The following is a 27,768-nucleotide window of genomic DNA, read 5'->3' as shown; positions in this document are numbered from 1 at the left end:
TAATGTATGTATATATACTCATGCAGCATCAGATGAAACACCATACTTCTCTTTTAAAGGGTGTAGATCTGCTTTAACACTTGCATTTCTTGAGAAGAGAAGTTATTGGATTACAAAGTGAATGTCATGGAGGCAGGGGGGGGGCCTTAGGACATAGTAATATATTTGGGTCCTATCGTGGAAATATACTCACACTAGACCACAGGGTGCCCTAGGCATAAATATTTCTTTAGGGGTTAAAGGTCCCGAACGTTTAAAAGCTATAAGGGGGCATGGACGTGTGTGTTTATACAGTATTGTGTTATAGTCACTGTCATGACTTGTCTTGGCTTAAAGGCTAAGCTCACCTTTTGTGAAAAAAATAAATGCACATATTTTTGCAGGGAAAAATGTGCATATTTTTTTTTTCACAAGAGCCTGCACAGCATTGGACCGTGGGTACAATGTCCGACTCCTGCAGGCAAGCCTTACAGCTTTCCACCATATTCCTTAATTGCCTCCATACAAGCTGTCAGTTTGAAAGCTGCAGGGCTTTTAAAAATGAACTAGGAGTGAACTCATTAGCGCCCTCAATTCATTATAAACTATAGTCTGCTGTGGTGGAAGACTTGACTTGTAATTTCTTCATTCACAGATTACTGTGAATGGATGACTTGGCTGCCGGGGTGTAACCCCACACCGCTGTGCCATTTTCAAAATGTAACAGCGGATGCAGGGGGAGGAACAACTGCCTGCTGGCGGTGGTAGGCAGGTGGGTGAATAGGAGCATGTTACATGCTAACACCCTTAATGAGTGTAACGTGCTCCTAAAGATAAGCAGGAACCTGTCCTTTAACCACTTTACCACCGGAGGATTTTGCTGTCTTACGTCCAGGCCACTTTTTGCGATTCGGCACTGTGCGAATTTAACTGACAATTGCGCGGTCATGCAACGCCGTACTCAAACGAAATTTACGTCCTTTTCCCCACAAACAGAGCTTTCTTTTGGTGGTATTTGATCACCTGTGCGATTTTTATTTTTTGGGCTATAAACAAAAAAAGAGCGACAATTTTGAAAAATTAACAATATTTTTCACATTTTTTTTTTATATGAAACCCCCCCCCCCCCCCCCAAAAAAAATGTAAAAATCAAATTTTTTTTATCATTTTAGGCTAATTTGTTTTCTGCTACATATTTTTGGTAATAAAAAATCGCAATAAGCGTATTTTGATTGGTTTGCGCAAAAGTTATTGCGTTTACTAAGGGAAAGATTTCTGTCGTTTTTGTTTTTTTTTTTTTTTTTTAACGAGTAATGGCGATCTGTTTTTTTTTTTTTTTTTTTTTTTTTATTGCGGGACTGCGACATTGCGGCGGACAGATCGGACCCCTGACTGACATTTTTGACACTTTTGGGGGTACCAGTGACATTACTACAGTAATCAGTGCTATAAATATGCACTGTTACTATAAAAATGACAGGCAGGTAAGGGGTTAATTTTATTGGAGAGGGAGGGGTTAATGTATGCCTGGTGCTTACTGACGTGTGTGGGGGGAGGTGAATGAGTGACACAAGGACAGATCGCAGGTTGAGCTATGCTGAACCCTTCAATCTGACCCTGCCTGTCACTTAGGAGATCCGCCCGCTTTGTTTACACAAGGGGGCGGATCTCCAGACTCTATTCCCCGACGTTCGGGGAAGAGCAGCGGCGATCACCGCCACTCCTCCCCTGGCCCGACTCCCGCTGTGACTGAATACAGCGGGAGCGATGGGTAATGGGGAGTGTCTGCCAACGTAGGTCTACGTCGTCAGACCTACAAGAGCCACTTTGCCGCAGTAGAGCTCTAGTGAGCAGCGGCAAAGTGGTTAAGAAACCTACACCATAGTGGGCTCCACACAAACACAAAAAATTCCATTGTGAGCACAAAATTTAAGCAGAAAAAGTAAAACGATACATAGAGATGAGTAAAATAAGTAATGATGATGGTACATATAGTGAATAGCACAGTGGATGTAGACTTTGATGTTTCTCAAGTAGGGCTAAAGCCTGCTACACACTATCCATTGTGGTGTTTTTTTTCGTTCAACCCAGCGGGTTGTTCTGACAGGGGAACAGCCCCCCCCCCCCCCCTTCCGCCAAAACGAACTGGGTGCCAATTGGTAGAACTCTTTCATGTCATGCCCCTTCAACAGAAGCTGGACTGGCTGTCATACACACGGGCCGAATACCGACATTCGGCCGGTGTATACGGAGCTTAGAGGAGTTCCAGCCTGGGGGTAAAAAAAATTAAGTCAACCTACAAATACTGTATCTGCTGACTCCTAATATGACCTTTTACCTGTCCAGAAATCCTGCAATGTCGGCACCTGAAGCTGATCAGTCCATTGGCTCCAGGCGCAGGCACCGGCATCTTCACGAAGGGTAACAAGAAGTCTATTTCCCACTGCGCATGCGGGAGTCGCGCTGCGCTTTCTGAATGGTTGTTATCTTCTAGGACCTGTGTTTCTCCCAGAAGGCAGAGGAGGAGGGGCCGGAAATTGCGTGATCGCCACACAACTATGCTGATCTTACCTGGAAGTGGGAGAGAGTACCTGGTTTTGACAGGTATCCGCTTCCTCCTCAAAGGTGCCAGCGGAAGAGGGGGAGGGGGGAAGGAAGGAAGCAAGCAGAGCTTCCACCTTTAAGGTGGAGCTCTGCTTTAAGGTGGTGAAACCATATGCTAAAAGCGAGATTGGGGTGGGGTGTGATGACTTGGTAATACATTTGGAAGGTGTGGTAGGGGCAGAGATAAGGCAGTAATATAATGGAGGGGGGGGGGGGGGGAATAAGGCACGAGGAGTATGGGAAAGGGGTATAAGTAGACTGCGGTGGAAGGGCGGAGGCAAAAAGAAAAATGGGGGGGGGGGTTATCAGGAGTGAGGTATGTTCTTATACTGTTCAACTTTTTCCTCCCCACCCCCACATACATGAAGAGTGACACGCTACTTGAACCGTAGACCAAAAAACTGCCAGTCTTGTGTGTGTCTTTTTTTTTTTTCCTCCATAGTGTCTCCTGTTTGTATACAGGAGACGCTGGGCTGCCTAATTGTTTTGTAGACCAAAGGGCAGATAACTTGCATCAGGACAGAAGCCTGGGTGTGTCAGCGCTACGTGGGGTTTGAGGTCTTGCTAAGCCCTGCAGGTGTTCAGCACCACTCCTGTGGACAGCGACACACCTAATTCTTGTGGAATCCTGTTTCTAATTGTCATTTTTCTTGTTTCAGCAACTGTTCTCCAACCCCTCAGGTGGAGCAACCTCCTGTTAGAAATGAGGTAAATATGCTTGAAATCTGGGACCTTTAACACACTTAAAGCAAAAAAGTGCTTGCCTGTCAACCGGGCTAGTACGAGTCCCTGTGTGTTATCTGATTCCTTTTGAACACATTTAAATGAGAACTAAAGTCACAATCCTGATCTTAAGTATTGAAAGTAAAGAACATTATTCACTGAATCTAAACGCTGTATTGGTATTGTTGATCTAGTATTCTTCATTTGATAATGTGTGTATCTGCAGTCCATAGCTGCAGCTGCTTTTTTTTAATTTTTTTTATTTTTTTGCTGAGTTTGTATCCTTTATAACCCCCCTTTATAACCCTCATTCTGCTTTACTAACTAGACTAATATGAAGGCTAAGTGACCCCTCCCATACACTTAGTATTTGCTCTCAGTGCATGTGAATGGGGGGCTACAAAGGTAGATATTACAATGGAAGAATGAAGTTTATCCACAGGCATAAAAGAAATTAAAGTGGGTTTTTTTGTTAAAAATAACAAACCGGTTATACTTACCTGCCCTGTTGAGTGCCCCCAGAGCAATTCGCTTGCTATGAGGGAGATTAGAAACATATAGGCATATATATATATATATATATATATATATATATATATATATATATATATATATATATATATATATATATATATATATATATATATAATTTTTCTTTAGTGACACTTTAATCACCCCAGTAACTATTTTTTTATTCTTTTTTTTTTTCACAATAGAAAGGGTCTGCATTTAACAATGAGGCTTGGAATCAGGAGGATAAAGGAAAGGTAACTTCAGGTTTTACTTGAACATCCAAATGTTCAGAGGTTGTGAAGGTCCCTGGTGTGTAACATTCTAACTGTAGTCGTTTTTTTTTTTTTTTTTTTTCTGCAGTATCTTGTGGCGTCTGCATCTATGCAAGAGGTGCAGCAGTGGCTGCAACGCAATAGGTTTCCTCAGTATTGCAGACTTCTGTCTAATTTCTCAGGTATGCTATAGTGTCTCGTGGCTTTTTTATTTTTCTAAAGATGCTTCTGTAGAAAATCTTGGTGGCCATTCACCAATCCCAAACAGTCACATGGAGAGAGGGAAGGAATACAATAATACTGGGTCAACACCATCTGGCATGACAGAACGCCGGGAACACAGGTCTTCGTTTTGGCATTTGTCTCTTAACACCTAAGACCCTAAACCAGAGTACAGCGTTCAGCCCTGTCCAGCTGCAGCCTACCAGAACACAGGTCTCATTTGGGCATTTATCCCTGAATGCATAAGACCTTAAACGAGAGTACAGCGTTCAGCCCTGTCCAGCTGCAGCCTACCATAGATAGTGACAGACTGCAGGCAGTGGGGCTTAGCGTTGCACCTATCCTTTCTGGGCACACTAAAACTCTGGGAGGGGTGCACAGCAGCTGGACCACTCTTATGATGCTACAGCAAAATTAATACAGTTAAAGGCAAGGGTGAGGAAGCGTATAATCTTGGTATGTAAACCTTAACACTTATTTGCTCTGTTAAGTATACCATGGAAAATTTTGAACATTTTGAAAACTCCAAAAAAAAATCTAATCTGCCAAAAATCCACTGAGCGGCTCAAGAGCATGCATAAAAAGTACTTGGGTTGGTACTTGCCCCCATTGCCTCCACAATGTGCTTTCAGGGATTGTAAGGAACCCTTCTCCATATCTGGTCATGCCCCAAAGTGATCCGACTCCGGACACGATTATGCACCATGATCAGGTCGGTCCAGAATATCTCCCTCGCCCATAACCCCTGGGAGGCTGTACTGCATAAACCAATTCCGACCCTCGCTAGCTTTCAGAGAAAGCTGGTGGGGGTTGGGTTCCTGGCACCCTGGCAGATGTTGGCAAGAGCCTGGCGACAACAGTTTCTCAATTTTGCTGAAGTTCAGCACAGGCTCATGGTGACTATGGTTCACGAGAATCTCCCTTCCATACTTGAAGACTCGCACCAAATTCTTCAAGGTCTGGGGGGCCTTAGAACGCCCTCTTGAACATAGACCATACCCTGCACTGAGTATGACAACATTCACAGCTGACCCTTGGCACATTAGACCGCTGCTTTTTTTTTGGGTGGGGGAGGTTGGGGGAATTAGGTTGGGAGCATTTTGTGGAATTAGAGGATTTGAGCGAAGCGTGCTGATAAGCACTCAATATTTTTTTTTTTTTTTGGGGTGGGGATAGGGCATGTTTTTGTCCTGGGCTCTAGATGACCTTGTCCTGGCACTGCCTAGAAGGCCAACAGCGTACTTTGCAGTGCCTGTACCTGCATCCATAAAGGGGTAATATCTTATCCGGATAATGGAAAGCAAGTGAAAATCGAACAAAGCTTTTAACCTTTACTGACTAAGTAAAATAAAAGCCTTGATCAGGAGTATGCAGAAAAGCTTTGCTAATTAAATAAAGAGATAGCAGAGTCTCTTCCTTAACCAGGGAGAGCCAGTGGACACAGTCCCCCTTTGTACTGACTTGCACAAACTTCCCATGGAAGGCTTTTGGATCGCCCCCAGCATCTTTTGGATCGCCCCCAGTATCTATGGAGGATTACTGTTTATAGCATCTTTCATGTTACTATGAAAATGTCTGACTTCTCTGTAACTGATTCTTATTAGCCTGTCAACTGCGAGGAGTGTCCTTGGCAGAACATTGCTGGCACACTCGAGAGGACATTCGTTGCACAACATTTGGATGAACGGGTGGAACAAAGCTGCCAAACTTGATTTAGAATCCACACCTTTATAGACACAGCTCTTCCGATTAGATAATGTCATGCCAGTTGCTAGTAGTTGGTAGGGACTTGTAGTTCCATTGGCAGATGGCCTTGTGAGCCTAATGGGACTTACTCCACAGCAGCTTTTAGGCTGCAAATTGCAGGATGGAAGAGTTGCATTAACATATATAAGACCGAATATAGAATATCAGTTTTGTTCATTCATTTCTTCAGCTCAGAGCTGAAAGTTATACTGATGCTTGCTGTGAGTAAGCTGCAATAATAGCAGATGGGACAGGAAGGTGCTGAGTAGGTGTCAGATCCCTATGGCATAGTCAAGGATGAGGACAAGGAGGGATAAATAGACTTTTAAGAACACAGGGAGTGTTAGAAATTCAGAGCTATCCTGTGTCCTCTGCCTAAGATCAACAGGAACATGTATCTCTTATAACGGACTGCTTTCAGTGCAATGTAACGGACCTTAAGGGAGCAAATAAGTTCATGATTTACTTTAAAGGCAACTCCTATAAAAAAATGCATTTAAACACGGATTTTTATAGATGTACCAACTGTCACTTTAACCACTTTAAGACCAGACCTGTTCTAACAATTTTAAAATGTAGTAAAGTAATCTGTATTTTTTTGCTTGAATTACTTGGAACCCCAAGCATATTTACAAAAAAAAGAAAAAATAAGAGAGATTGATGCAATTTTTGGCACATGGTGACCTTTATTATTTTTATTTTTTTTAATACACTTTAATGAATTTTAATGCAAAAAACACTATATATATATATATATATATATATATATCCCAATTTTTTTGGTAAAATATAAAAGATGTTACGCCAAGTAAATGGATTCCTAACCTGTCACGCCTAAAAAATGCCCACGCTCGTGGAATGGCGACAAACTACGATACTTATATCTACTCTATACTTATACTAATCTACTACTCGATACTTGTACTAATCTCCATAGTCGACTCTTTAAAATGTTTTACAGTTTACCAGTTTAGAGTTGCATAGGAGGTCTAGCGCTATAATTATTGCTCTCACTATGTTCACAGCAATACCTCACGTGTTCTATGAACACAGCTTACATAAGCGTGTCCAACCTACGTATGCGTTGGTCTTTGCATGGGGGGGATGGGAGTGCTTTAAAAAAAAAAAATTACATTTATTAAAAAATATTTTTTTAACGCTCCCTTTAAAAAAATGTTTTATCACTTTTATTGCTATCTCAGGAAATGTAAACATCCCTGGTTATAAAACAAGCGTGACAGGGCCCCTTTATGGAGATATATGGGGTCTATAAGACCCCAATATCTTTCCTCTACCTTTGAAAGCATTAGATAATTAAAATTGATCTGATGCTTTTCCAAAAGAAAATGTATACATCTGCCCTAAACCAGACGTGACGTCATGACATCGCTCCTGGGCTCAGAGATCATAGAGGTTAGCAGAGACCATCTGGTCTTTTCACCTCTATAGCTAGCTGCTCCAACCGCCTGACTGTTTACTCTCCTGGGTGAGAATGGTAAGCCCGAGAAACACCGGCAAGGGGCAGGGGCTACAGCCTTAGCCCTGGAAAACCTAATCAAAACCGCATATGTATATGTATGTTTGTGTATATATATATATATAATATATAGAACGTATTGTAGTCTTGAATTGGTTAAACAGTCTGGTCTAAGCCACCTTAAGTGTCAGCACTCCCTGAACGGTGTTTAACCTTCTGGTACTGGGGCTAAAGTATACTTTAACCATATTTGCTGATGGCTTTTGTCCTGTGTTGAGCTGTTGGAAGAAGAATTTTCATGTGACCACAGAAATTTTACTTCTTTAGGTGCCGACTTATTAAAGATGTCCAAAGAGGATTTCATCCAAGTCTGTGGCCCCCCGGACGGTATCCGGCTCTTTAATGCAGTAAAAGGAAGGTTGGTATGTCTGTGTTGGCAGCCTAGTGATAACAGACGGGATTAAGGGCAGCGTCACATTGACCCGATGCAGTCCCAATGTGCTTTGGGCAAAATGCAGCTGACCTGTAAGTTAGCTGCGTGCTTCCCATAGACCTCTATGGTGTCCCATAATTTTTTATGCGGTTTCAGAAAGTGCACCAAGCATGCAGGATTTTTGGTACACTTTCTGAAACCACATCAAAACCACAGGACTCATAGAAGTCTATGGGAAAGCATGCAGATAACCTGCACGAGAACCACGTGTTGGCTGCGCTTTAGCAAAAGCACAGTGGAGCAATGTAAGTTCGCCCTAAAGGCAGAGCCTTTACGGAGAAAATTGGAGACCAGCGTTGCTGACCGACCTAAATTTTAGTTGCCTAAGAGTCTGTGACTTCAACACTTTTCCCAATTCATGGACCTCTAATAAGCAACGGAGGGGATAAATGTCACAACCATGAATCACTAGCTTTCGCCTTATACTGGGGGTCTTAAGTACATGATTTTACTAAAATCAAAATGTAAAGTAAGTTCTTTAATCATACGCACTTCCAAGGAAAAATTAGGTTTGAAAGAATCCACTTGAATTTAAAAGTCCTATTTATGATACACTTTCTGCAATCCTGTGCAAAAGTGACAGCGACTAATAGCCTTAAGCTGGCCATACACTATACCAGGGATCCTCAAACTATGGTCTTCCAGCTGCTGATTGTGACATTTCTCCACTCCGTTGCTTATTACATGTCCGCAAGTAGGAAAAGTATTGAAGTCGCATCCTATGAGGCATTGTAAAACTCTGACATTCAGACATGACTAGACGTGATGGGAATTGTAGTTTCTAAACAACTGGAGGGCCATAGTTTGCACTATACGAAAAATCGTTCAAACTCATTTTCGAAAAATGAACACCTGGCCATTAGAGCAAACGCTAGTGCCATCATGTAATGACTGATCATTCAGTGGACATAAATCTAGGTTTTAATTTTTTTTTTTTTTTCATATAAAGCTAATGCAGCCAGTTTTGACGAAACGCATTACCTTTTCAATTTATCGTTCGTTTTTCGGTTCAGAAATGTTACAACCGAATACCGATTTCGTGCCCATTAACTAGCCGAAAATAGAATAACCTGTCCAAATGACGGAATTTCGGACGATTTTTCATATAGTGTATAGCCAGCATTAATCGTGGTTACAGAACATCCTCCTCGGAATACCCCCTATAGGTCTGATCAACTATGTGTGGAGTGCTGGTATCCTGACAGGAATATAACAAAAAAATCCATAATCTCGCTACTCTTGGCCATAAAGTAGCCGTGCCAATGTGTGGCAAGGAATAATGCATGTTCTCTAAGAGTGCAACCACACATCTGAGACAGTAGTTCACACATATTTGGGCAAGTCAACACCCCCCACCCAAAGCTTTGAACTAATCTGCATACCTGTTCTGGATCGGTAAACAGTGATGAAGCAATGTTAGTCAGAAAACTAGTACTTGCAGAAGATGTAATCAATGGCAGCCGCTCCAAATTTCACTTGCCCTTTTAAATGGCTCATTTTTCTCCTCCTTTGCCACAGGAATGTGAGGCCCAGACTGACTATTTATGTCTGCCATGAATCGGAACAAAACCGCACAAACCTGCAGCACAAACGGGAGCTCAACGACACCTCTGTGTGTGGTAAGCGGTTTTGTTTCTGTACAGCAAAAATGGGTATGCCATAGTTTTTTAAATTTGGAAAAACAGTCCAAGGAACACGAATGTTTGAGTAAGACCCCCCACTCAAGTTTTGGCCTTAGATGTACTAATTATTCAAATATGGGTTAGTGAATCCATCGCTACAGTAATGGAAACCTTTTGTATAACTGGTGTGCAGCACAGTTCTGTTTATATCCTGGGGCCGATCACCCTTCATGGCATTTATTATGGTCATTTAAAAAAAAAAAAAAAAAAAATAAGCTTTTTATCAGAGCTCTGCAATGCCTCATTTTGTAGTGTTTCCCGAAGCTTCCTTCCTTTCTTCCTTCTTCTTCTCCCTTCCTTCCTTCCTTCCTTTCTTCCTTCTTCTTCTCCCTTCCTTTCTTTCTTCCTTCTTCTTCTCCCTTCATTTCTTCTCCCTTTCTTTCTTTCTTTCTTTCTTTCTTTCTTTCTTTCTTTCTTTCTTTCTTTCTTTCTTTCTTTCTTTCTTTTTCTTCCTTCTTCTTCTCCCTTCCTTCTTCTTCTCCCTTCCTTCTTCTTCTCCCTTCCTTCTTCTTCTCCCTTCCTTCTTCTTCTCCCTTCCTTCTTCTTCTCCCTTCCTTCTTCTTCTCCCTTCCTTCTTCTTCTCCCTTCCTTCTTCTTCTCCCTTCCTTCTTCTTCTCCCTTCTTTTCTTTCTTCCTTCGTCTCCCTTTTCTTTCTCCCTTCTTTTCTTTCTCCCTTCTTCTTTCTCCCTTCTTCTTTCTCCCTTCTTCTTTCTCCCTTCTTCTTTCTCCCTTCTTCTTTCTCCCTTCCTTTCTTTCTTTCTTTCTCCCTTCTTCTTCTCCCTTCTTCTTCTCCCTTTCTTTCTTCCTTCTTCTTCTCCCTTCCTTTCTTTCTTTCTTCCTTCCTTCCTTCTTCTCCCTTCCTTTCTTTCTTTCTTCCTTCTTCTTCTCTCTTTCTTTCTTTCTTTCTTTCTTCCTTCTTCTCCCTTCCTTTCTTTCTTTCTTCCTTCTTCTCCCTTTCTTTCTTCTCCCTTTCTTTCTTTCTTTCTTCTCTCTTTCTTTTTCTTTCTTTCTTTCTTTTTCTTTCTTTCTTTTTCTTTCTTTTTCTTTCTTTCTTTCTTTTTCTCTCTTTCTTTTTCTTTCTTTTTCTTTCTTTTTCTTTCTTTCTTTCTTTCTTTCTTTCTTTCTTTCTTTCTTTCTTTCTTTCTTTCTTTCTTTCTTTCTTTCTTTCTTTCTTTTTCTTCCTTCTTCTTCTCCCTTCCTTCTTCTTCTCCCTTCCTTCTTCTTCTCCCTTCCTTCTTCTTCTCCCTTCCTTCTTCTTCTCCCTTCCTTCTTCTTCTCCCTTCCTTCTTCTTCTCCCTTCCTTCTTCTTCTCCCTTCCTTCTTCTTCTCCCTTCCTTCTTCTTCTCCCTTCTTTTCTTTCTTCCTTCGTCTCCCTTTTCTTTCTCCCTTCTTTTCTTTCTTCCTTCTTCTTCTCCCTTCCTTTCTTTCTTTCTTTCTTTCTTCCTTCTTCTTCTCCCTTCCTTCCTTTTAGGCCTTCCTCCACTTGCCTTAGATGCCACTAGTTTGAGAAATGTCAGCTTTGGAAAAAACATCCATATTCACCTTAGACGGATGCAAAATCGATGTGATGCTGCATCTGTCCTCTGCCTCCTCTGGACTGGACTGAACTATGCGATCAAAGACCGCTGATTGCTCAGTTCTCGGTGTACTCTGAGCGGAGAGGAGTGACTCAGTTATTGGCTTTCTGCTCTGCCGCTCCAGCACATGCTAAAGTGCTGGACTGTGGAGGGGGTGGGAGCAGCTTGCTCAGGCTCTCAGTGGCGTGGCAAGAAGCTGAGCCAGCTGCCGGTCAGGAATCTGGGTGGATCCTGACATTAAAGTCTGGATCCCTCCAGAGTCTGGACTGACTGAGTAACGTCATATGGGTCACAGGAGTGCAGAACAATGTAAACTCCTGCGACCTACAAGAGAAATAGGGCCAAAAGAGCCTTAGCTCTCGTTCTCCTTGCACATTGGTTCAGTCACCCATATGATTAAGAACACTGGTCCGGTCTTTAAGCTGAAGGTATAAAGGTGTCCTTGAAGCGCCTACTACCAGATAATGGAATCTTGATATTTATGGATGCACACCATTACATTAAAACAGATGCATTTTCTTTTCTCTTTCATTCATTGATGGGCACAGCTCCATATATTCTTTGACTCTTGGGTTATGCTGCTCTCCATAGGAGTAGGACAAGGTGGAAACCAATTTGACTGCTCCCCTAGGGCAGTCCTAGGGGGTATACTTCCCACTTCCTGCAATAGGACTTCAGTTTTTTCTGCCTAGTCGGGAGTAAGGACTCCTTGCTAAGATCTCTGGTCCTGGCATTTTTTTCCCTTTTTTTTAAATGGATTTTTTTTTATTTTATTATTTTCTCTTCCTGTGAGAACTTCAATCAACTGCCGGACTTATCAAGGACGCTTACCTTCAAATACCAATATATGTCAGGCACCAGCATTTTCTTTGCTTTGCCGTGGGAAAGGAGCATTATCAATTTGTGGCATTACCCTTGGGTACCGCCTCAGCTCCTCAGGTGTTCACAAAAGTACTGGCCCCCGGTGTTAGCCTTGCTCAGGCAGAGAGAGATCATGGTATTGGGGTACCTGGACGATCTCCTTCTGCGAGCAGAGTCTCTCCGTCTGTCTTAAAAGACAATGTGGACATCACTTTGCGAACTCTACAAGAGTTTGGCTGGAAACGGAATTTTCAGAAATCAGCTCGGACTCCGTCCAACTACCTGGGACTGACGGTTGGATTCATCCTCAGCCAGGGTGTTTCTTCCGGAGGCAAAACTGCTGAAGTTGCAGCATGTGATTCGGGCTCCTGTTGTTCAACTGTCGGTTGTCTCTCAGGACTTGCATGCAGGTGCTGGGATTGATGGTCTCCACCTTCGAGGCAGTGTCGTTTGCTCTATCCATACCAGGCCTCTGCAAAAGGAGATTCTTGCCAAATGGGACAAGAATCCTCAATCTTTGGACAATATGATTGAGCCAGGGTGCAAGGGGATTGATTTGGTGGCTCTGTTCCCTGGCGCTTCAACAGGAAAAGCCCTTTCTTCCCCTGTACTTGTCCGTGGAAACCACCGTCCGCCAGCCTGTCTGGGTGGGGAGATGTCTTGGGCACAGCTTCGGCTCAAGGGGTTTGGACTTGGGAGGAGTCCAGTCTGCTGATCCAATATCCTGGAAATTTGGGAGACGGTGGTGCAGGCCTATTCCATCATATTTGCAATACTTTGAAACGTGCTGGGTCTCTGCAACCCAGTAGGGTCCTTGGTGCTACAGTATGGTCTTGTTCACCGTTTTGTTAGCCGCAACAATTTTTATTCATTTTGTGATTTTGTTCTATTATATTTGTATAATAAAATTTGGAACCTATATTTTAAACAGTTTGAGTGTTTTTGCCCTTTAAAGTCCCACTAGAGGTTGCTTCTGTCTTCTACATGCCAATATAGGGATGTGGACATTGCCCTCATAACTGTAAGACCTAACCACGTGCAATTAGGCACATTCTACAAGGGCGCTTAGTGCCTCCTGGGCCTTCCGTCATCAGGCGTCAGTAGTCCAGGTGTGCCACATGGTCGCCTGTGCGTACATTCAAAGTTTTGCAAGGTGGATGTACTCGCATCTGCCTCTTGAGGGTGTGTTTTTCTGGTTGGTGAGCTTCAGTTGTTCCTGGTTGAGCTCCTGGTGTACCTGGTTGGCTATGTTTAGCCCTTTTGGGAATTATGTGTATTGCTGTGTCCCCCCCCCCCCCCTTCATGTTGGCACTACTTTTGGATGTCCCATGGGTCAAAGAAGATGTGAAGCTGTGTCCATCAATGAACGAAAGAGAACTGGATTTTTGTCTTACCATAAAATCCTTTTCTCTGCTGTTCATTGATTCATTGACGGACACAGCACCCACCCCTCTGTTGAGTTGGGTTATGTATTTTGACACTGCTTGTTGCATACTAAAGTCCTATAGCAAGAAGTGGGAAGTATACCCCCTAGGACTGCCTTAGGGGAGTAATCAAATTTGTCTACACCTAGTCCTACTCCTATGGAGAGCAGCATAACCCAAGGGTCAAAGAAGTTATGGAGCTGTGTCCATCAATGAACATCAGAGAAAAGGATTTTATGGTAAGAGAAAAATCCATTTTTCTCTTACGTCCTCCGACAGTCGCCGCCTCTTCATATTCGTCACATATGGGGTATTAGACTTTGCTCCGAAGGAGTAGCTAGGCAACAGAATATGTTAACAATAAAGCTTTAACATATCCCACCCTCAAGGGGTGGTCCCCTCAGTCAATACCCTCCTACTTCCTGCAACCATATCTCAGTTTTAATGTCTAGCTTGTCAGGAGTGGCTGGCTCTCTCTGTGCTGGGACTTTTTGTCCCAGACTCTTTCTTCTTTTTGATATTTTGTTTGAGTTTTCTCTCTACCTTTACTTAGCTGTTATTTTTGTCAGCATTAGTTAGTTCTTCGGACGAAGAGGATCATGCGGACTGGGTCTCGGGCTGATCCCCCTGGTCGCAGGTCGTGGGTCAGTGGCTTCCCAGTCTGCCATCGAGCGTTCAGCCAGGTAACGCTCCTGGCACGGTGAACGACCCATCCCTGTTCGGTGCAGGGATGATTGGTGAGGTGGCTACCTCACCGGACGCTGTGCGGTTTCTGAACCGCCATTGTGTGCGTCTTGAGTAGCGACTCTCCCTGCCTCATGTGCAGCGGCTTGTTCGCCTGTGCGGGTTCCCCACGCCATGTGAGGTAAGTGTATCTATGTGGGGACCTGTCTGTCTGGGGGGGTCTCAGTCTGGGACTGTGTAACCTGCCTTTAATCACACTGCTTGTCTCCCTATCTCTCGGCTGCATGCTGTGGGCTGCAAGGGGGGGGGGGGAGCTGTATGACACTGAGTATGTCAGGCTGGGCAGTGTGAGGAGCTGTGTGCTGTGGGGCATGTTTTTAATGGCATGTTGGGGCATATACAGCGATCGCTGCGGCGATCTAACATGTATCCATATTATGGGATGATATTGTGTGTGATTTTATGCACTGTGGAGCGGCGATTTCGGCGCCAAACGGCGCCATTTTACCGGCGCCCGCTCCGGCCGCATGGTTTACATGCACGGCGGCCATTTTCTTGTAGCCTCCATAGGCTTACATAGAGCGCCCTGGCAGCATCACTTCCTCTCTCCTGGAAGCACCGATCGAGGCAGCAGCAGCAGCGGAGTCTCCTCAGGTTTTATCCTTCTATTCCTGTGTTCCATTGCCTGTATTCAGTCTGTATATTCCCTGTGGGGGTCTCATTGTGCCTGAGTGTGGTGCGGTGGGCTGCGCTTGCCGCGCTTGCTGTAAGGGGGCAGTTAACCCTTGGTTGTCTGGCATACAGGGGCAATGGATTCTCAGGAGGGCAAATTTCCCACAGTCTTGGTGGAAAGCCAGGGGACTGCTGTTTCCCCCCCAGGGGGGGATTTGGCCACTATTGTGGCTGGCCTTGCTGCACAGGTGCAAATGCTGGTGGCTGCTCAATCTACTAAACGGCCCAGAGTTGCTCTGTCCTCTGATTCTGAGGGTGAAGGTGATGGGGCTGTTCTGGCGGGGACCCCCCTATCGGGGTCCCGCTCCTCTCTGGATCTAGTGGGGTCTGAGGTAGAGGCTGAAGTTGAGGGGGTTGATAATTCTCCCCCTGGCTCGCCTGAAGAGCTTGCAATCATGGATGAGTTGATTGCTTCCATTAAGCAGACGCTACGTTTGCAGGACGAGGTGTGTCCCCCAGCTGCCTTGGCGGCTTATGGGACGCAGAGAAAACGCAGGACGCCGCAGGTCTTTCCCTGCAATGCTGATTTTCAGCGCGCTGTTAAGGACCAATGGCGCGATTTGCGCAAGCCTTTTGCGGTACCAAGTAAATTTAAGCTGCGTTATCCTTTCTCGCCTGCCACTGAAGAACGGTGGTGTGTGCCTCCGCCAGTAGATCATGCTATTGCGGTTTTGAACAAAGCCACTGCGATCCCGGCAGAGGGATCCCCTATTTTCCGTGATGCCACGGATAGGAGACTGGAGTCTCTTGCCCGTCATACTTATTCTGTTACGGGTTCTATGCTTAAGGCTCTGTTTGCTTCTCTCATGGCGGCCCAGGCGATCGCAAGTTGGACGCAGATGCTTAGGCGCGTCCTAGTGGCCGATTCGGCCTCAGCGGCGACCCTGGATATGGTGGATCAGATCCACCAGGGTGTCATGTATCTGTGTGATGCGGACCTGGACCTGATTCCGTTGGCCGCGCGTGTGCACAGCGTGGCGGTGTTGTCTCGCCGCCTGGTTTGGTTGAAATGTTGGTTGGTGGACCAATCTTCACGTAAAACCTTAGCCAATCTGCCTTATGATGGGTCTCGCCTTTTTGGGGAGTCCCTGGATGTGTTGATTAAGGGGATTACTGGGGGTAAGAGCACTCTCTTGCCCCATTTCCCCAAGGCTAAGGGGGCTTCTGGGAAGAAGCATGCTAATTTTCGGCCCCCTCAGGGGTCCTTTCGTGCCTTTCGGCCGCACTACAAGGGCAAACCGTTCAAGGGCCAGGGCTCTCAGAAGAAGCCCTGGTCTGGAAAACAGAAGTCCGGCCAATCCGGACCTGCGGCCCATAACAGTTCGGCCTGAAGGGGCGCCCTCACCCAGTTTTGGGGTGGGGGGACGCTTGCTCGGTTTTCTTCAGCCCTGGTTGGCCCGTGTGCGGGACAGATGGGTTCTGGAAATCGTTCGATCTGGTTACAAGATCGAGTTTCTCTCTCGGCCAGAGAGCAGATTTTTTCCCTCAAATCTACAACTGTCTCCAGAGCGCCTGCGGGATCTGCGCCTGGCGGTGCGGGACCTGAGGGCTCAGGGAGTGGTGGTTCCGGTGCCTCATCGGGACAGATTTCGGGGGTTTTATTCCAATCTGTTCACTGTGCCCAGAAAGGAGGGCAAGGTTCGTCCGATTCTGGACTTGAAAGCTCTGAACCGCTCTGTGCGGGTTCGCAAGTTCCGCATGGAATCCCTGCGCTCGGTGGTGGCTGCCCTGGTTCCGGGGGAATTCATGGCCTCCATCGATTTGAAGGATGCGTATCTTCACATCCCCATATTCGAGGGTCATCAGAGATACCTTCGATTTGCCATTGCGGAGGATCACTACCAGTTCGTGGCGTTGCCCTTTAGGCTCGCCTCGGCTCCGCGGGTCTTCACCAAGGTGCTTGCACCGGTTCTGGCATTATTGAGAGCCCAGGGCATTTCTGTCCTGGGGTATCTGGACGACATTCTGATTCGGTCTGCGACCAGTCAGGGTCTGGAGAAGGACCTGTCTGTCACGATGCAAACTCTGCAGGAGTTCGGTTGGACGATAAATGTTCCAAAGTCGACTCTGAGTCCGTCGGTTCGTCTTCCCTATCTGGGAATGATACTGGACTCGGTGCAGGCGAAGGTCTTCCTGCCGGAAGACAAACTCAGGACTCTTCAGGAGGAAGTCAGGTCCCTCAGGGACGTTCCGAACTCGTCTCTGCGGACGTGTATGAGATGTCTGGGATTGATGATCTCGGCTTTCGAGGCGATTCCTTTCGCGCAGTTTCACACGCGGGGTCTCCAAGCGGAGATCTTGTCCAAGTGGGACGGGCGACCTCAATCTCTGGATCTTCAGATCTCGTTGAGTCATCGCACCAGGGAAAACCTTCTGTGGTGGCTCCAGTCCCCGTTGGTGTCCGGGGGCAAGTCGTTTCGTCCGATCTCGTGGACGATAATCACCACGGATGCCAGCCTGTCGGGCTGGGGTGGTGTTCTGGGCGTTCTGTCCGCCCAGGGGACCTGGTCGGAGGGGGAGTCTTCCCTCCCGATCAACATTCTGGAATTGCGTGCGATAAGGCTCTGTCTTCATCGCTGGACGGACCGGCTGCAGGGCTGCCCGGTTCGGGTGCAGACGGACAATGCCACGGCGGTGGCCTACATCAACCACCAAGGGGGCACCAGGAGTGCCCGAGCGGCTCGAGAAGTGGCCGACATTCTGTCTTGGGCCGAGACTCATGTCCCGGCGATAACGGCGGTTCACATTCCGGGAGTGGAGAACTGGCAGGCGGACTATCTGAGTCGCCAGACCCTGGATCAGGGGGAATGGTCTCTCCACCCGGCTGTCTTCCAGATGTTGTGCGCGAAGTGGGGTCTTCCAGATGTGGACCTGTTCGCGTCTCGCCTCAACTACAAGGTGAAGAGGTTCGTGGCAAGGACGCGCGACCCTCGGGCGGACGCGTCGGACGCGTTAGTGGCCCCGTGGCATCAGTACAGGCTGATGTACGCGTTTCCACCGATTCAGTTGCTGTCCCGGTTCCTTCGCAGGTTACACTCGGAACGCAGCACGGTGATTCTTGTGGCACCGGACTGGCCTCGCCGGTCCTGGTACGCAGACCTCGTGAATCTGGCGGTCGACGCCCCCTGGCGTCTGCCTCTTCGGGACGATCTACTGTCTCAAGGACCGATTTACCATCCTGCTTTACAGTCGCTGGCTTTGACGGCCTGGCTGTTGAGACCGAGGTCCTGAAGGAGAAGGGTCTCTCTCCAGAGGTTGTTCATACCTTGATCAACGCGAGGAAGTCTTCCTCGGGAAAGGTTTATTACCGTACTTGGAAGGCCTATTTTGCCTGGTGTGAGTCCAGGGGGGTTTTCACCCCGCACGTACTCGGTTTCCCGTGTGCTGTCTTTCCTTCAGACGGGTGTCGATCAGCGTTTGGCGCTGGCTACGATAAAGGGTCAGGTGTCTGCGCTGGCCGTTCTGTTTCAACGTCCCGTAGCTTCCAACTCCTTGGTTGGCACTTTTATTCAGGGTGTGCGGCATCTGGTTCCTCCTAGGAGGGATCCCTTGCCCCCTTGGGACTTGAATCTAGTCCTGTCTGTGTTACAACGTGCTCCTTTTGAACAGATCAGGGAGATCTCGTTGTCTATGTTGTCCAAAAAGGTCGCCTTTTTGGTGGCGATCACTTCGGCTCGCAGAGTGTCGGAACTGGCGGCTTTGTCCTGCAAGTCTCCGTACCTGGTTGTTCATTTGGATAAGGTGGTCTTGCGACCTAATCCTTCTTTTCTGCCGAAACGAGTTTCGGAATTCCATCTTAACGAGGATATTGTTTTGCCTTCGTTGTGCACGAAGCCTAAACATCCTAAGGAGGTGAGATTGCATTCTCTGGATGTTGTTCGAGCGATTAGGGTTTACCTTAAATCGACTGAGTCTTTTCGAAAGACGGACTCCTTGTTTGTTCTTCCAGAGGGTCCTCGGAAGGGCATGGCGGCTTCCGCCTCTACCATTGCCAAATGGATCAGGCAGACCATTGAACAGGCTTATGCCTTGCAGGGGAAGGTTCCCCCTGTGCCTGTGAAGGCGCACTCTACTAGATCTCTGAGTACGTCTTGGGCCTGTCGTCATGGGGCTTCTGTAGCCCAGGTGTGTAAGGCGGCGACTTGGTCGACCGTGCACACTTTCACAAAATTCTACTAAGTAGATGTTCAGGCATCGGCGGATGCTTCCTTTGGCCGCAAGGTTCTTAGTGCGGCTGTTCCCTAGGGTCCCTTGTTGGGGACTCCTGGCTGTTGGGATAAGTTTTGTATCCCCTGGTTTTTTGTCTTTTCCTGGGTTGTTGCTCCTGTTGAGCACTTATTTTTGCTGTTGCCCAGCTAGTTTCCTTCCTTTGGTAAGGTTCCTTTCTTTGATGTGGAGACTGCGTTGCCTTTCGGCGCGGATGCGTTTCCCACCCCTCATGTTTGCACTGCTTTGGGACGTCCCCATATGTGACGAATATGAAGAGGCGGCGACTGTCGGAGGACGTAAGAGAAAACGGAATTTTTGTAAAATCTTACCTGTAAAATTCCTTTCTCTGAGTCCTCCGACAGTCGCCGCCCCCGCCCCTCTTTTGGGGTTTGAATGTATACTCTACTGCTATTCCACTAAAACTGAGATATGGTTGCAGGAAGTAGGAGGGTATTGACTGAGGGGACCACCCCTTGAGGGTGGGATATGTTAAAGCTTTATTGTTAACATATTCTGTTGCCTAGCTACTCCTTCGGAGCAAAGTCTAATACCCCATATGTGACGAATATGAAGAGGCGGCGACTGTCGGAGGACTCAGAGAAAGGAATTTTACAGGTAAGATTTTACAAAAATTCCGTTTTTTCATGTGACACATATGGGTGTTAGAAATGGTGAAGAGTTATTTTAAAAACAATCTTTCCCTTTTCCAGGCATAACTTCAACCTCAGGGGACAACCAGACTTGTTTGTCAGGGGTTTCAGCAATTTTCAATCTTTCGTCTTTTGCAGAAGTAGTTCTAGGCTCTCTGGATCTGTTCAGACAGGTTTCCCATGGCACTGGTCATCAGATAGTTTTGATCGTTATCCAGTTCTGCAGGCAACTAGTTCAGTTCCCCTCTTAAAGAGCAACTGCAGGCATGATATCCCGGAGCAATGCTAAAATCCAGAGACTTGTGCTAACCATTCACAACACTGAAGAAATGACACTTTGCTACAATCATGTAAAGTAGTGAGTGTACAGCTTGTATAAAGGTGTAAATTTGCTGTCCCCTCAAAATAACTCAACACACAGCCATTAATGTCTAAACTGCTGGCAATAAAAGGGAGTACACCCCTAAGTGAAAATGTCCAAATTGAGCCCAATTAGCCATTTTCCCTCTCTGGTGTCATGTGACTCATTGGTGTTACAAGGTTCCCTGGTGTGAATGGGGAGCAGGTGTGTAAATTTGGTGTTATCGCTCTCACTCTCTCATACCGGTCACTGGAAGTTCAACGTGGCACCTCATGGCAAAGAACTCTCTGAGGATCTGAAAAAAAAAAAAAAAACTGTTGCTCTACATAAAGATGGCCTAGGCTATAAGATGATAGCCAAGACCCTGAAACTGAGCTGCAGCATGGTGGCCAAGACAATACAGCTGTTTAACAGGACAAGTTCCACTTATCTCAGGCTTGTTGCACAGACATTGAGTGCACATTTTCAGCGTCATGTCCAGAGGTTGTCTTTGGGAAATAGATGTATGAGTGCTGCCAGCATTGCTGCAGAGGTTGAAGGGGTGGGGGGTCAGCCTGTCAGTGCTCAGACCATACGCCGCACACGGCATCAAATTGGCCTGCATGGCTGTCATCCCAGAAGGAAGCCTCTCCTGAAATGATGCACAAATCCTGCAAACAGTTTGGTGAAGACAAGCAGACTAATGACATGGATTATTGGAACCATCTCCTGTGGTCTGATGAGACCAAGATAAACGTATTTGGTTCAGATGGTGTCAAGCGTGTGTGGTGGCAACCAGGTGAGGAGTACAAACACAAGTGTGTCTTGTCTACAGTCAAGCATGGTGGTGGGAGTGTCATGGTCTGGGGCTGCATGAGTGCTGCCGGCACTGGGGAGTTACAGTTCATTGAGGGAACCATGAATGCCAACATGTACTGTGACATACTGAAGCAGAGCATGATCCCCCTCCCTTCAGAGACTGGGCCGCAGGGCAATATTCCAACATAACGACCCCAAACACACCTCTAAGATGACCACTGCCTTGCTAAAGAAGCTGAGGGTAAAGGTGATGGACTGGCCAAGCATGTCTCCAGACCTAAACCCTATTGAGCATCTGTGGGGCATCCTCAAACGGAAGGTGGAGGAGTGCAAGGTCTCTAACATCCACCAGCTCCGTGATGTCATCATGGAGGAGGGGAAGAGGACTCCAGTGGCAACCTGTGAAGCTCTGGTGAACTCCATGCCCAAGAGGGTTATTAAGGCAGTGCTGGAAAATAATGGTGGCCACACAAAATATTGACACTTTGGGCCCAATTCAGACATTTTCACATAGGGGTGTACTCCCTTTTGTTGCCAGCGGTTTAGACCTTAAAGGTTGTGCGTGTTATTTTAGGGGACTTTCAGTTTGACACACAACATTTGGTTGCATTTGATTTTTGTCCCCAAAAGAACTTTGTAGTCAAAACTGATTGAATCTCCTATTGGTTTCTGAAAGATTTTGTGTATATATATGTGTGTGTATATGTGTATATATATATATATATATATATATATATATATATATATATATATATATATATATATATATATATAATATAGTGTGTGTATATATATTATATAATATATAATTTTGCACATGTGGCCAGCATTGCGTTGCATAGTCAGCAAATATTTCAAGCTGGTGTCCTACATGGAAAGAATGATGCGTTTACCTTGGGGGCAGAGACTGTGACATACGGGTTATAAGAAGGTACAGACAAGACTCCTTAGTCACACATAGGGATATTGATGCATTTAGACATGAAGGCTAATCTGTGTGGTTTGCGTGGGCAGGACAGCCAATTAGTTTGAATGGGCAGCCGTGCCTCCTGATACGCAGGGAAAGGGTCCCTGCAGCATTTCAGAAATTACAGCCCTAACTGGAACCGCAAATGCAGTGCGGTTCCCAGTGTGGGAGTGATTTCCAGTGTGTGCGGCGTGCCTTTAGAATTAATGGCACCCACATCTCCTCCTACATTTTTCTGTGCAGGTGGTTGCAGCTGCGGGAACAGGTGCGTTCCTGCAGCAGTAATCACTTGCATAGATGTGAACCTAGCCAAACAGGTTAAAAATTTAATGGACCGACCATACCCCCAGATTTATTTTCAGGCTGAACGTCCGGTTGGTTGCATTGTCACTTCAAAAACCTTCTTTACTGGTCTGTTCACCTTATCAGTGTTTCTGCCCTGTCATTAAATGTTTTATGGGTGACGTGCTGAACCTGCTCTGCCGGTAACACTTTTTGTAAGCTTTGTCTCGGGAGTGATGATGTGTCTTGCACTTCTTGTAGAGGAAGTTTAACTTGTTGAAATTCCTGTACGTCAAGAGTGTGCCTTTTGTTATGAATTTCGCTATTTTGAATATGCTGTTAAAAACTGCTCAGCTAGAAGAGAGATTTTCTCCTAGTAAAATGCAACTGCCATGTGTTCTGGTTCACCAGTACTCTGAGAACCATTGGAATATAAAGTGACAAAAATGGATGGAATGTTATCTGACTGGCTTGTACTGTAGACCTAATGTAGCATGAAGTCTGGCATGAATGAGATACATGGTGAACCTAAAGGATAAGTTCTCTTAGATCGTACAGAAATAACCCCCCCCCCCCTCCATATCCACCTCAAATATGTAGTCCGATCCTGCATGTGCTTTCTGATAGGGTTGTCTGGAATGAAAAAAAAAAAATGGCTAATGTTTGTAGGGTAAGACCGCATGATTCAGGCATGGATTTTGTGGCTCAGATTAGTAAAAGGGAACGCAAGCTACTGAGATTTATTTATCCCCTTAAATCTTTCACATAGGCTGGCTTTGGATAAATTGGTATTTTTTGCTTTTTTTTTTTTTGCAGTTTATCATGCCATCTTTCTGGAAGAGATGACATCGTTTGAGCTGATTGAGAAGATTGCCAACCTGTACAGCATCACCCCTCAACAGATCAACCAGATCTATAGGCAGGGACCTACTGGGATCCACGTGGTGGTCAGCACAGAGGTGCGTATGGTTTCCGGTCGATCCCCACCAATACTTTAGCATGTCTGCCTTTAGTACACCAAGAGTTTACTTTAGATCATTGTTCTCCAAACTGCATGCCCTTTGCCTTTATCTGGCCCTTGGGGCCCTATTCCTCCCCACTGACACAGCACAATTTCTACTCTTCTACTTCTACTTTCTACTGGCCACAGTCCAGCCTCCCTAAAGTCTTAAAGAATAAGTTTACCTATATACACCACCGCCACATCTGCTGATCGCTGGTGCAATGCTTTAGAGGCTCCAGAAACAAAACATAATAAATGCATATTTTTTTCTTTTACCTGCAAAAAAAAGTGCATTCATTTTTAGTTAAAAGGTGAACTTATCTTTGAAAGACAATAAACTTGCCCTTTATTTACAAGGTTTGGAGAACCCTGTTTATATCATATACAACATAAAAAGGGCAATGACTGCCAGGCAGCCAATGAGGAGTTTGTCTGAAGAATTATTATCCTATCATCTCACAAATGTAAGTTCCTGCCTTGTAACCAAAAAAGCATATAAAGAAAAAGTGTGCTCATTGGATGGTATAGCCCTCCAATAGTGCACCAAGTGGTTAACTACAGACAATAAAAATAAGTAGGTAATATTGGGGTGCAATTTATTAATGCTAAATATTAAAACACATTATTATTCGATGCATAAACCATGATGATCATAGCGTCCAACAGTACATAAAACATCACCACAATGCACACTGACGATATATCACAGACAAGACAAACAATACACATAACCTCTTGTGAACCTTCCTCTGTTGTAATCTAACATTTGAGTTCAGCTGAAAGTGGTCACTACGGGAAACCTGGGCAATTCAGGTTGACCCTGTATAGCTTTCCACAGAATTGTAGCAGAGGCTACAGACAGTTAATACAGCATACCCAATGAGGGCACCTATTAGTACTAAATAATTTGGATCAGCTTGGCTCAAAAAACGATTTAAAGGGGCATTAAACACAGAGCTAAGCTTTAAGCAGGCCACACATGCAGTAAATTTTACCTGGTTGCCAATGTCCAGTCCATTCGAGGGGGGGTTGGCAACCTCCTGCCCCATGGGGTCCATTGACTTGAAAATCAAAGGATTTAAGCCGAAAATTGTTGGGGTGAACAATGGCCGCATCCAATCCAGTGCAGCCCCCTGTTTGAGAGCTTTGTCCATCTGTGATGGATTTCTCTCTTTAAGCCTATGAAATCTTTGGTTAAATGGTTGTAAACCTCAGACATGAAATCTAAACAAAGCATATGCCTCTCTAGTGTGTAATTGTCCCAATCCAGAGCACTAAGTGCAATTTCTGTCTGCTGCCTCCTTCCTCTATCAGTAGGAGTCATTTCTGACAAGTTTTCCTGACACCAAGAGAAAAAGGTGAAACGGGAGGGCCCTCCAGCTGATTGGCAGTCTCAGCTCTGTTCTTGTGTGAAGGGGGAGCAGATAATCAGATTCTGTTCTTTCCTTTCAGATGGTTCAGAACTTCCAGGATGAATCTTGCTTTATCATCGGCACTTTAAAAGGTAGGTTGGATTTGAGAAGAACTGATTTCACAGAAACGAGGTTTAAATGCAAACACTTTTTTTTTTTCTGGTGGGACAAAGCCTAATGCCCCTTTCACACAGGCAGACCCTTCAGATGCATCTCTATTGGGCATCGGATGTCAGCGGAGACATGTCCGCTGACATCCGATCCGATGTGTCAAATCTGGACAGATGGAAACCCCATTTTCCATCCAGCGGATCGGATGAGAACTGACAGACGGTCCGTTCCCATCCGATTCCCCTATAGAGAACAGCGGGAACCTAACAGAGCAGCCATCCGCCTGCTCAGCGGGGGATCGGCGGATCTCCCCTGTGTGAAAGGGGCCTTAGATTCGTCCATTCATAGAGGAATATTTTGCCTAATTTGTCACCTGCTGCATTGAATCCTCGATGTATAAAGAAGCGGGTGTTCACTTTCAAAATCTATTTTCAGAATTGACCAGAATATGGCTAGGCCTATCTGTGCCTGTAAAAGCTCTGAACCCATAATGCTTACGATGAGATTCCCTTGTGTTCTAATCCACGTGAACTGCATATGGGGTGTGTGTGTGTGTGTGTGTGTGTGTGTGTGTGTGTGTGTGTGTGTGGGGGGGGGGGGGGTGTTGGGTCTACAACAGAATAAAGCATGGAGACATGGATGGGGTAGTTTGCTTTGAATATTAAGTGTTTTCAGTTTGTTGGGGTCAGATAGTTTAGTTTCGCTTTGGGATACATTATCAGCCTTGCTTGCTGGACTGCAAAATTTGGTCTATTACTCCCCCTCTGACCCTTTCTGCAAGTATACATTGATTAAATACAATGGGGGGATATTTACTAAAACTGGTGCACCAAGAATCTGCTGCAGCTGTGCATAGTAACCAATCAGCCTCCAACGTCAGCTTGTTCAATTAAGCTTTGACAAAAAAAAAAAACATGGAGGCTTGGTTACTGTGCAGAGCTGCCCCAGATTCTGTGTGCGCCAGTTTGAGTAAATCTCCCAACAGCCTGTCTGTACAGTGTAGGGAAAGGGCTCTTGGGAGATGTAATACTAGGGACGTGCTTATGTCAGTAGGAAATTAAATCCCAGCACCAACCTGGAAGTGACAGTCAAACAATTATTGCTGGGATATGAGCTAGAGGGGGGGAGGGAGGTTAGAAGTTACTGATCATGTATTAATGTGGCTGTAAAGGCAGGAGGTTTTTTTTTTACCTTAAATAGGAACCACCCAAAAGGGGAAGCTCCACTTGTCTGCCTCCCCCCTCCGCTGCCACATTTGGCAGCTTTCGGAGGGAAGCGCGGGTACCTGGTTTTGACAGGTACCAAGTCCCACTTCCGGCTTAGTTCGGCCCCCCTCCGCTTTCCTCCTGCACCTAGCCCATTCACAGAGCGCAGGGCGATTCGTGCAGTAGGAAACCAGCTGTGATGTCGCAAGGTTTTCCCTTAGCCAGGGTGGTGGCACCAGAGAGCTGATTCTAGAATTGGCTTGGGAGAGAACACCACTGGATGAATGGACAGGTAAATGCCCTAATAGTAAAAGTCAACAGCTACAGTATTTGTTATTGCTGACTTTTAATTTTTTGTTCTTGGGGAGGAGCAGGGATGGAACTCCTCTTTAATGCATTCTCTGCATCTGCAAACCCCCCTAAAATACTTAATGAGCACCATCTTAATCCAGTGATGTGCACGAAAGCAGAGGCTCTCTGCTCTTTCCTTCCTCATTGGCTCAGATGCAGCAGCGGGGCTATTGGCTCCTGCTGCTGTCAATCACAGCCAGAGAGGAGGGGCGGTGCTGAACCAGTTCAAGAGCAAGCACGCACAAGTGCCCCCATAGCAAATGCCTTGCATTAGGGCGCTCGGCAAAAGGGGAGGAGCCAGGTGCGCCAACAGGGGACCTTCAAGGAGGATTGGGGCTGTTCTGTGCAAAACCACTGCACAGAGGAGGTAAGAATGACATGTTTGTGTGTTGTTTGTTTTGTTTTTATCTTTTAAATGTGAACGTTTGCAATAATTTCTGAGAAAGTAATGCTTATGAGAGATTAATGGTGCTATATGTATTTTTCCTTTTAGCTGAAAACGGTTCTGGATATCACATAATTCTAAAGTGAAACGACTGAATTGCACAGGATTGGACCATCCACAGTAGAGTATTACACGGCCAGTGAACAAAAAGGCCCCGTGTAAAATTTCTATAGAAGAGGAATTATGAATTTTGGGTTTAAAATGTTTCTCGGCGAGCTTTTGTCCAGGATCCCACGCCATTTGAGCTGTACCTCTTCACTTGTAAATATTTCTATGCCAGTCTTATGTACGCTCAAAGTCCAGCATCTGGAACGTGAAATAATGTAAATATTAGAATATCCAAAAGCTTTCTCAGCGCTGGAGAGTCCTGGAAAAACATTTGCTTGCCACATGAGAAATTTCATATATGTCTATAAAGCGGTTCTTAAAGCTAATTACTGAAATAAATTTTACAGCGGCCCTATGTATAAAAAGGCTTGTAGGAACTGAGGTTTCTAAATTACATAATTTTTATTTCAATTGTCTCCACTGGGACTCTTTGAAGTCAGACGGTCGACTGTCTCTGTACTGCCAGAGTAACCATGACACCCCAGGGCTGACTTCTAAAAAGCAGGAACCAAGGTAGAAGGCAGTTGCCCATAGCAGCCATTTTTAATCTAAACCAGGTAAAACGCAGAATTTGGTTGCCATTGGCTGCAGCTTTTTCCTTAAAACGGCCCTAAGATACTACTAGAATATCAAATTTAGATATGAGATTATAAAGTTGCAGAATTAATGCACTGTGCAAGCTAGTTAAATGTAAATATGTAGCAAAGGAGTGGCCTTTTCAGATAAGAACTGCAGGGTCAAAAGCTCTCCGGATCAGATTGCAGTGCATACAAAAAGGTGCTTTGGGCAGAAGAGCAAATGATAGCTGGCTGCACTCTGACCCCAACTTTTTTTTGTTCCGGACTTAACATACAGAAGGTCTGCCAAGACCTGTCGC

The 27,768-nt window shown here is 45.5% G+C and overlaps 1 protein-coding gene across 1 annotated transcript in view; it reads left to right on the top strand.

Annotated features, from left to right (window-relative positions):
* Positions 1–27,194, top strand: part of TFCP2L1 (transcription factor CP2 like 1) — an 82,362-nt gene extending 55,168 nt beyond the window's left edge. Inside the window, exons 9-16 of the mRNA XM_082262193.1 lie at positions 3,243–3,291; positions 4,023–4,073; positions 4,180–4,273; positions 7,864–7,954; positions 9,548–9,648; positions 23,073–23,215; positions 24,712–24,763; positions 26,832–27,194. Coding sequence (XP_082118319.1) covers positions 3,243–3,291; positions 4,023–4,073; positions 4,180–4,273; positions 7,864–7,954; positions 9,548–9,648; positions 23,073–23,215; positions 24,712–24,763; positions 26,832–26,869 — 619 coding nt within the window. The 3' untranslated portion in view covers positions 26,870–27,194. The remainder of the gene's footprint in view (positions 1–3,242; positions 3,292–4,022; positions 4,074–4,179; positions 4,274–7,863; positions 7,955–9,547; positions 9,649–23,072; positions 23,216–24,711; positions 24,764–26,831) is intronic.
* Positions 27,195–27,768: the final 574 nt, after the last annotated feature.

This window comes from Pelophylax lessonae, assembly GCF_965119305.1.
Source record: "Pelophylax lessonae genome assembly, chromosome: 6".
NCBI classification, from domain to species: Eukaryota; Metazoa; Chordata; class Amphibia; order Anura; family Ranidae; genus Pelophylax; species Pelophylax lessonae.
The sequence above is the reverse complement of the archived record's forward strand: the minus strand, read 5'-3'. Positions and strand labels throughout refer to the sequence as shown.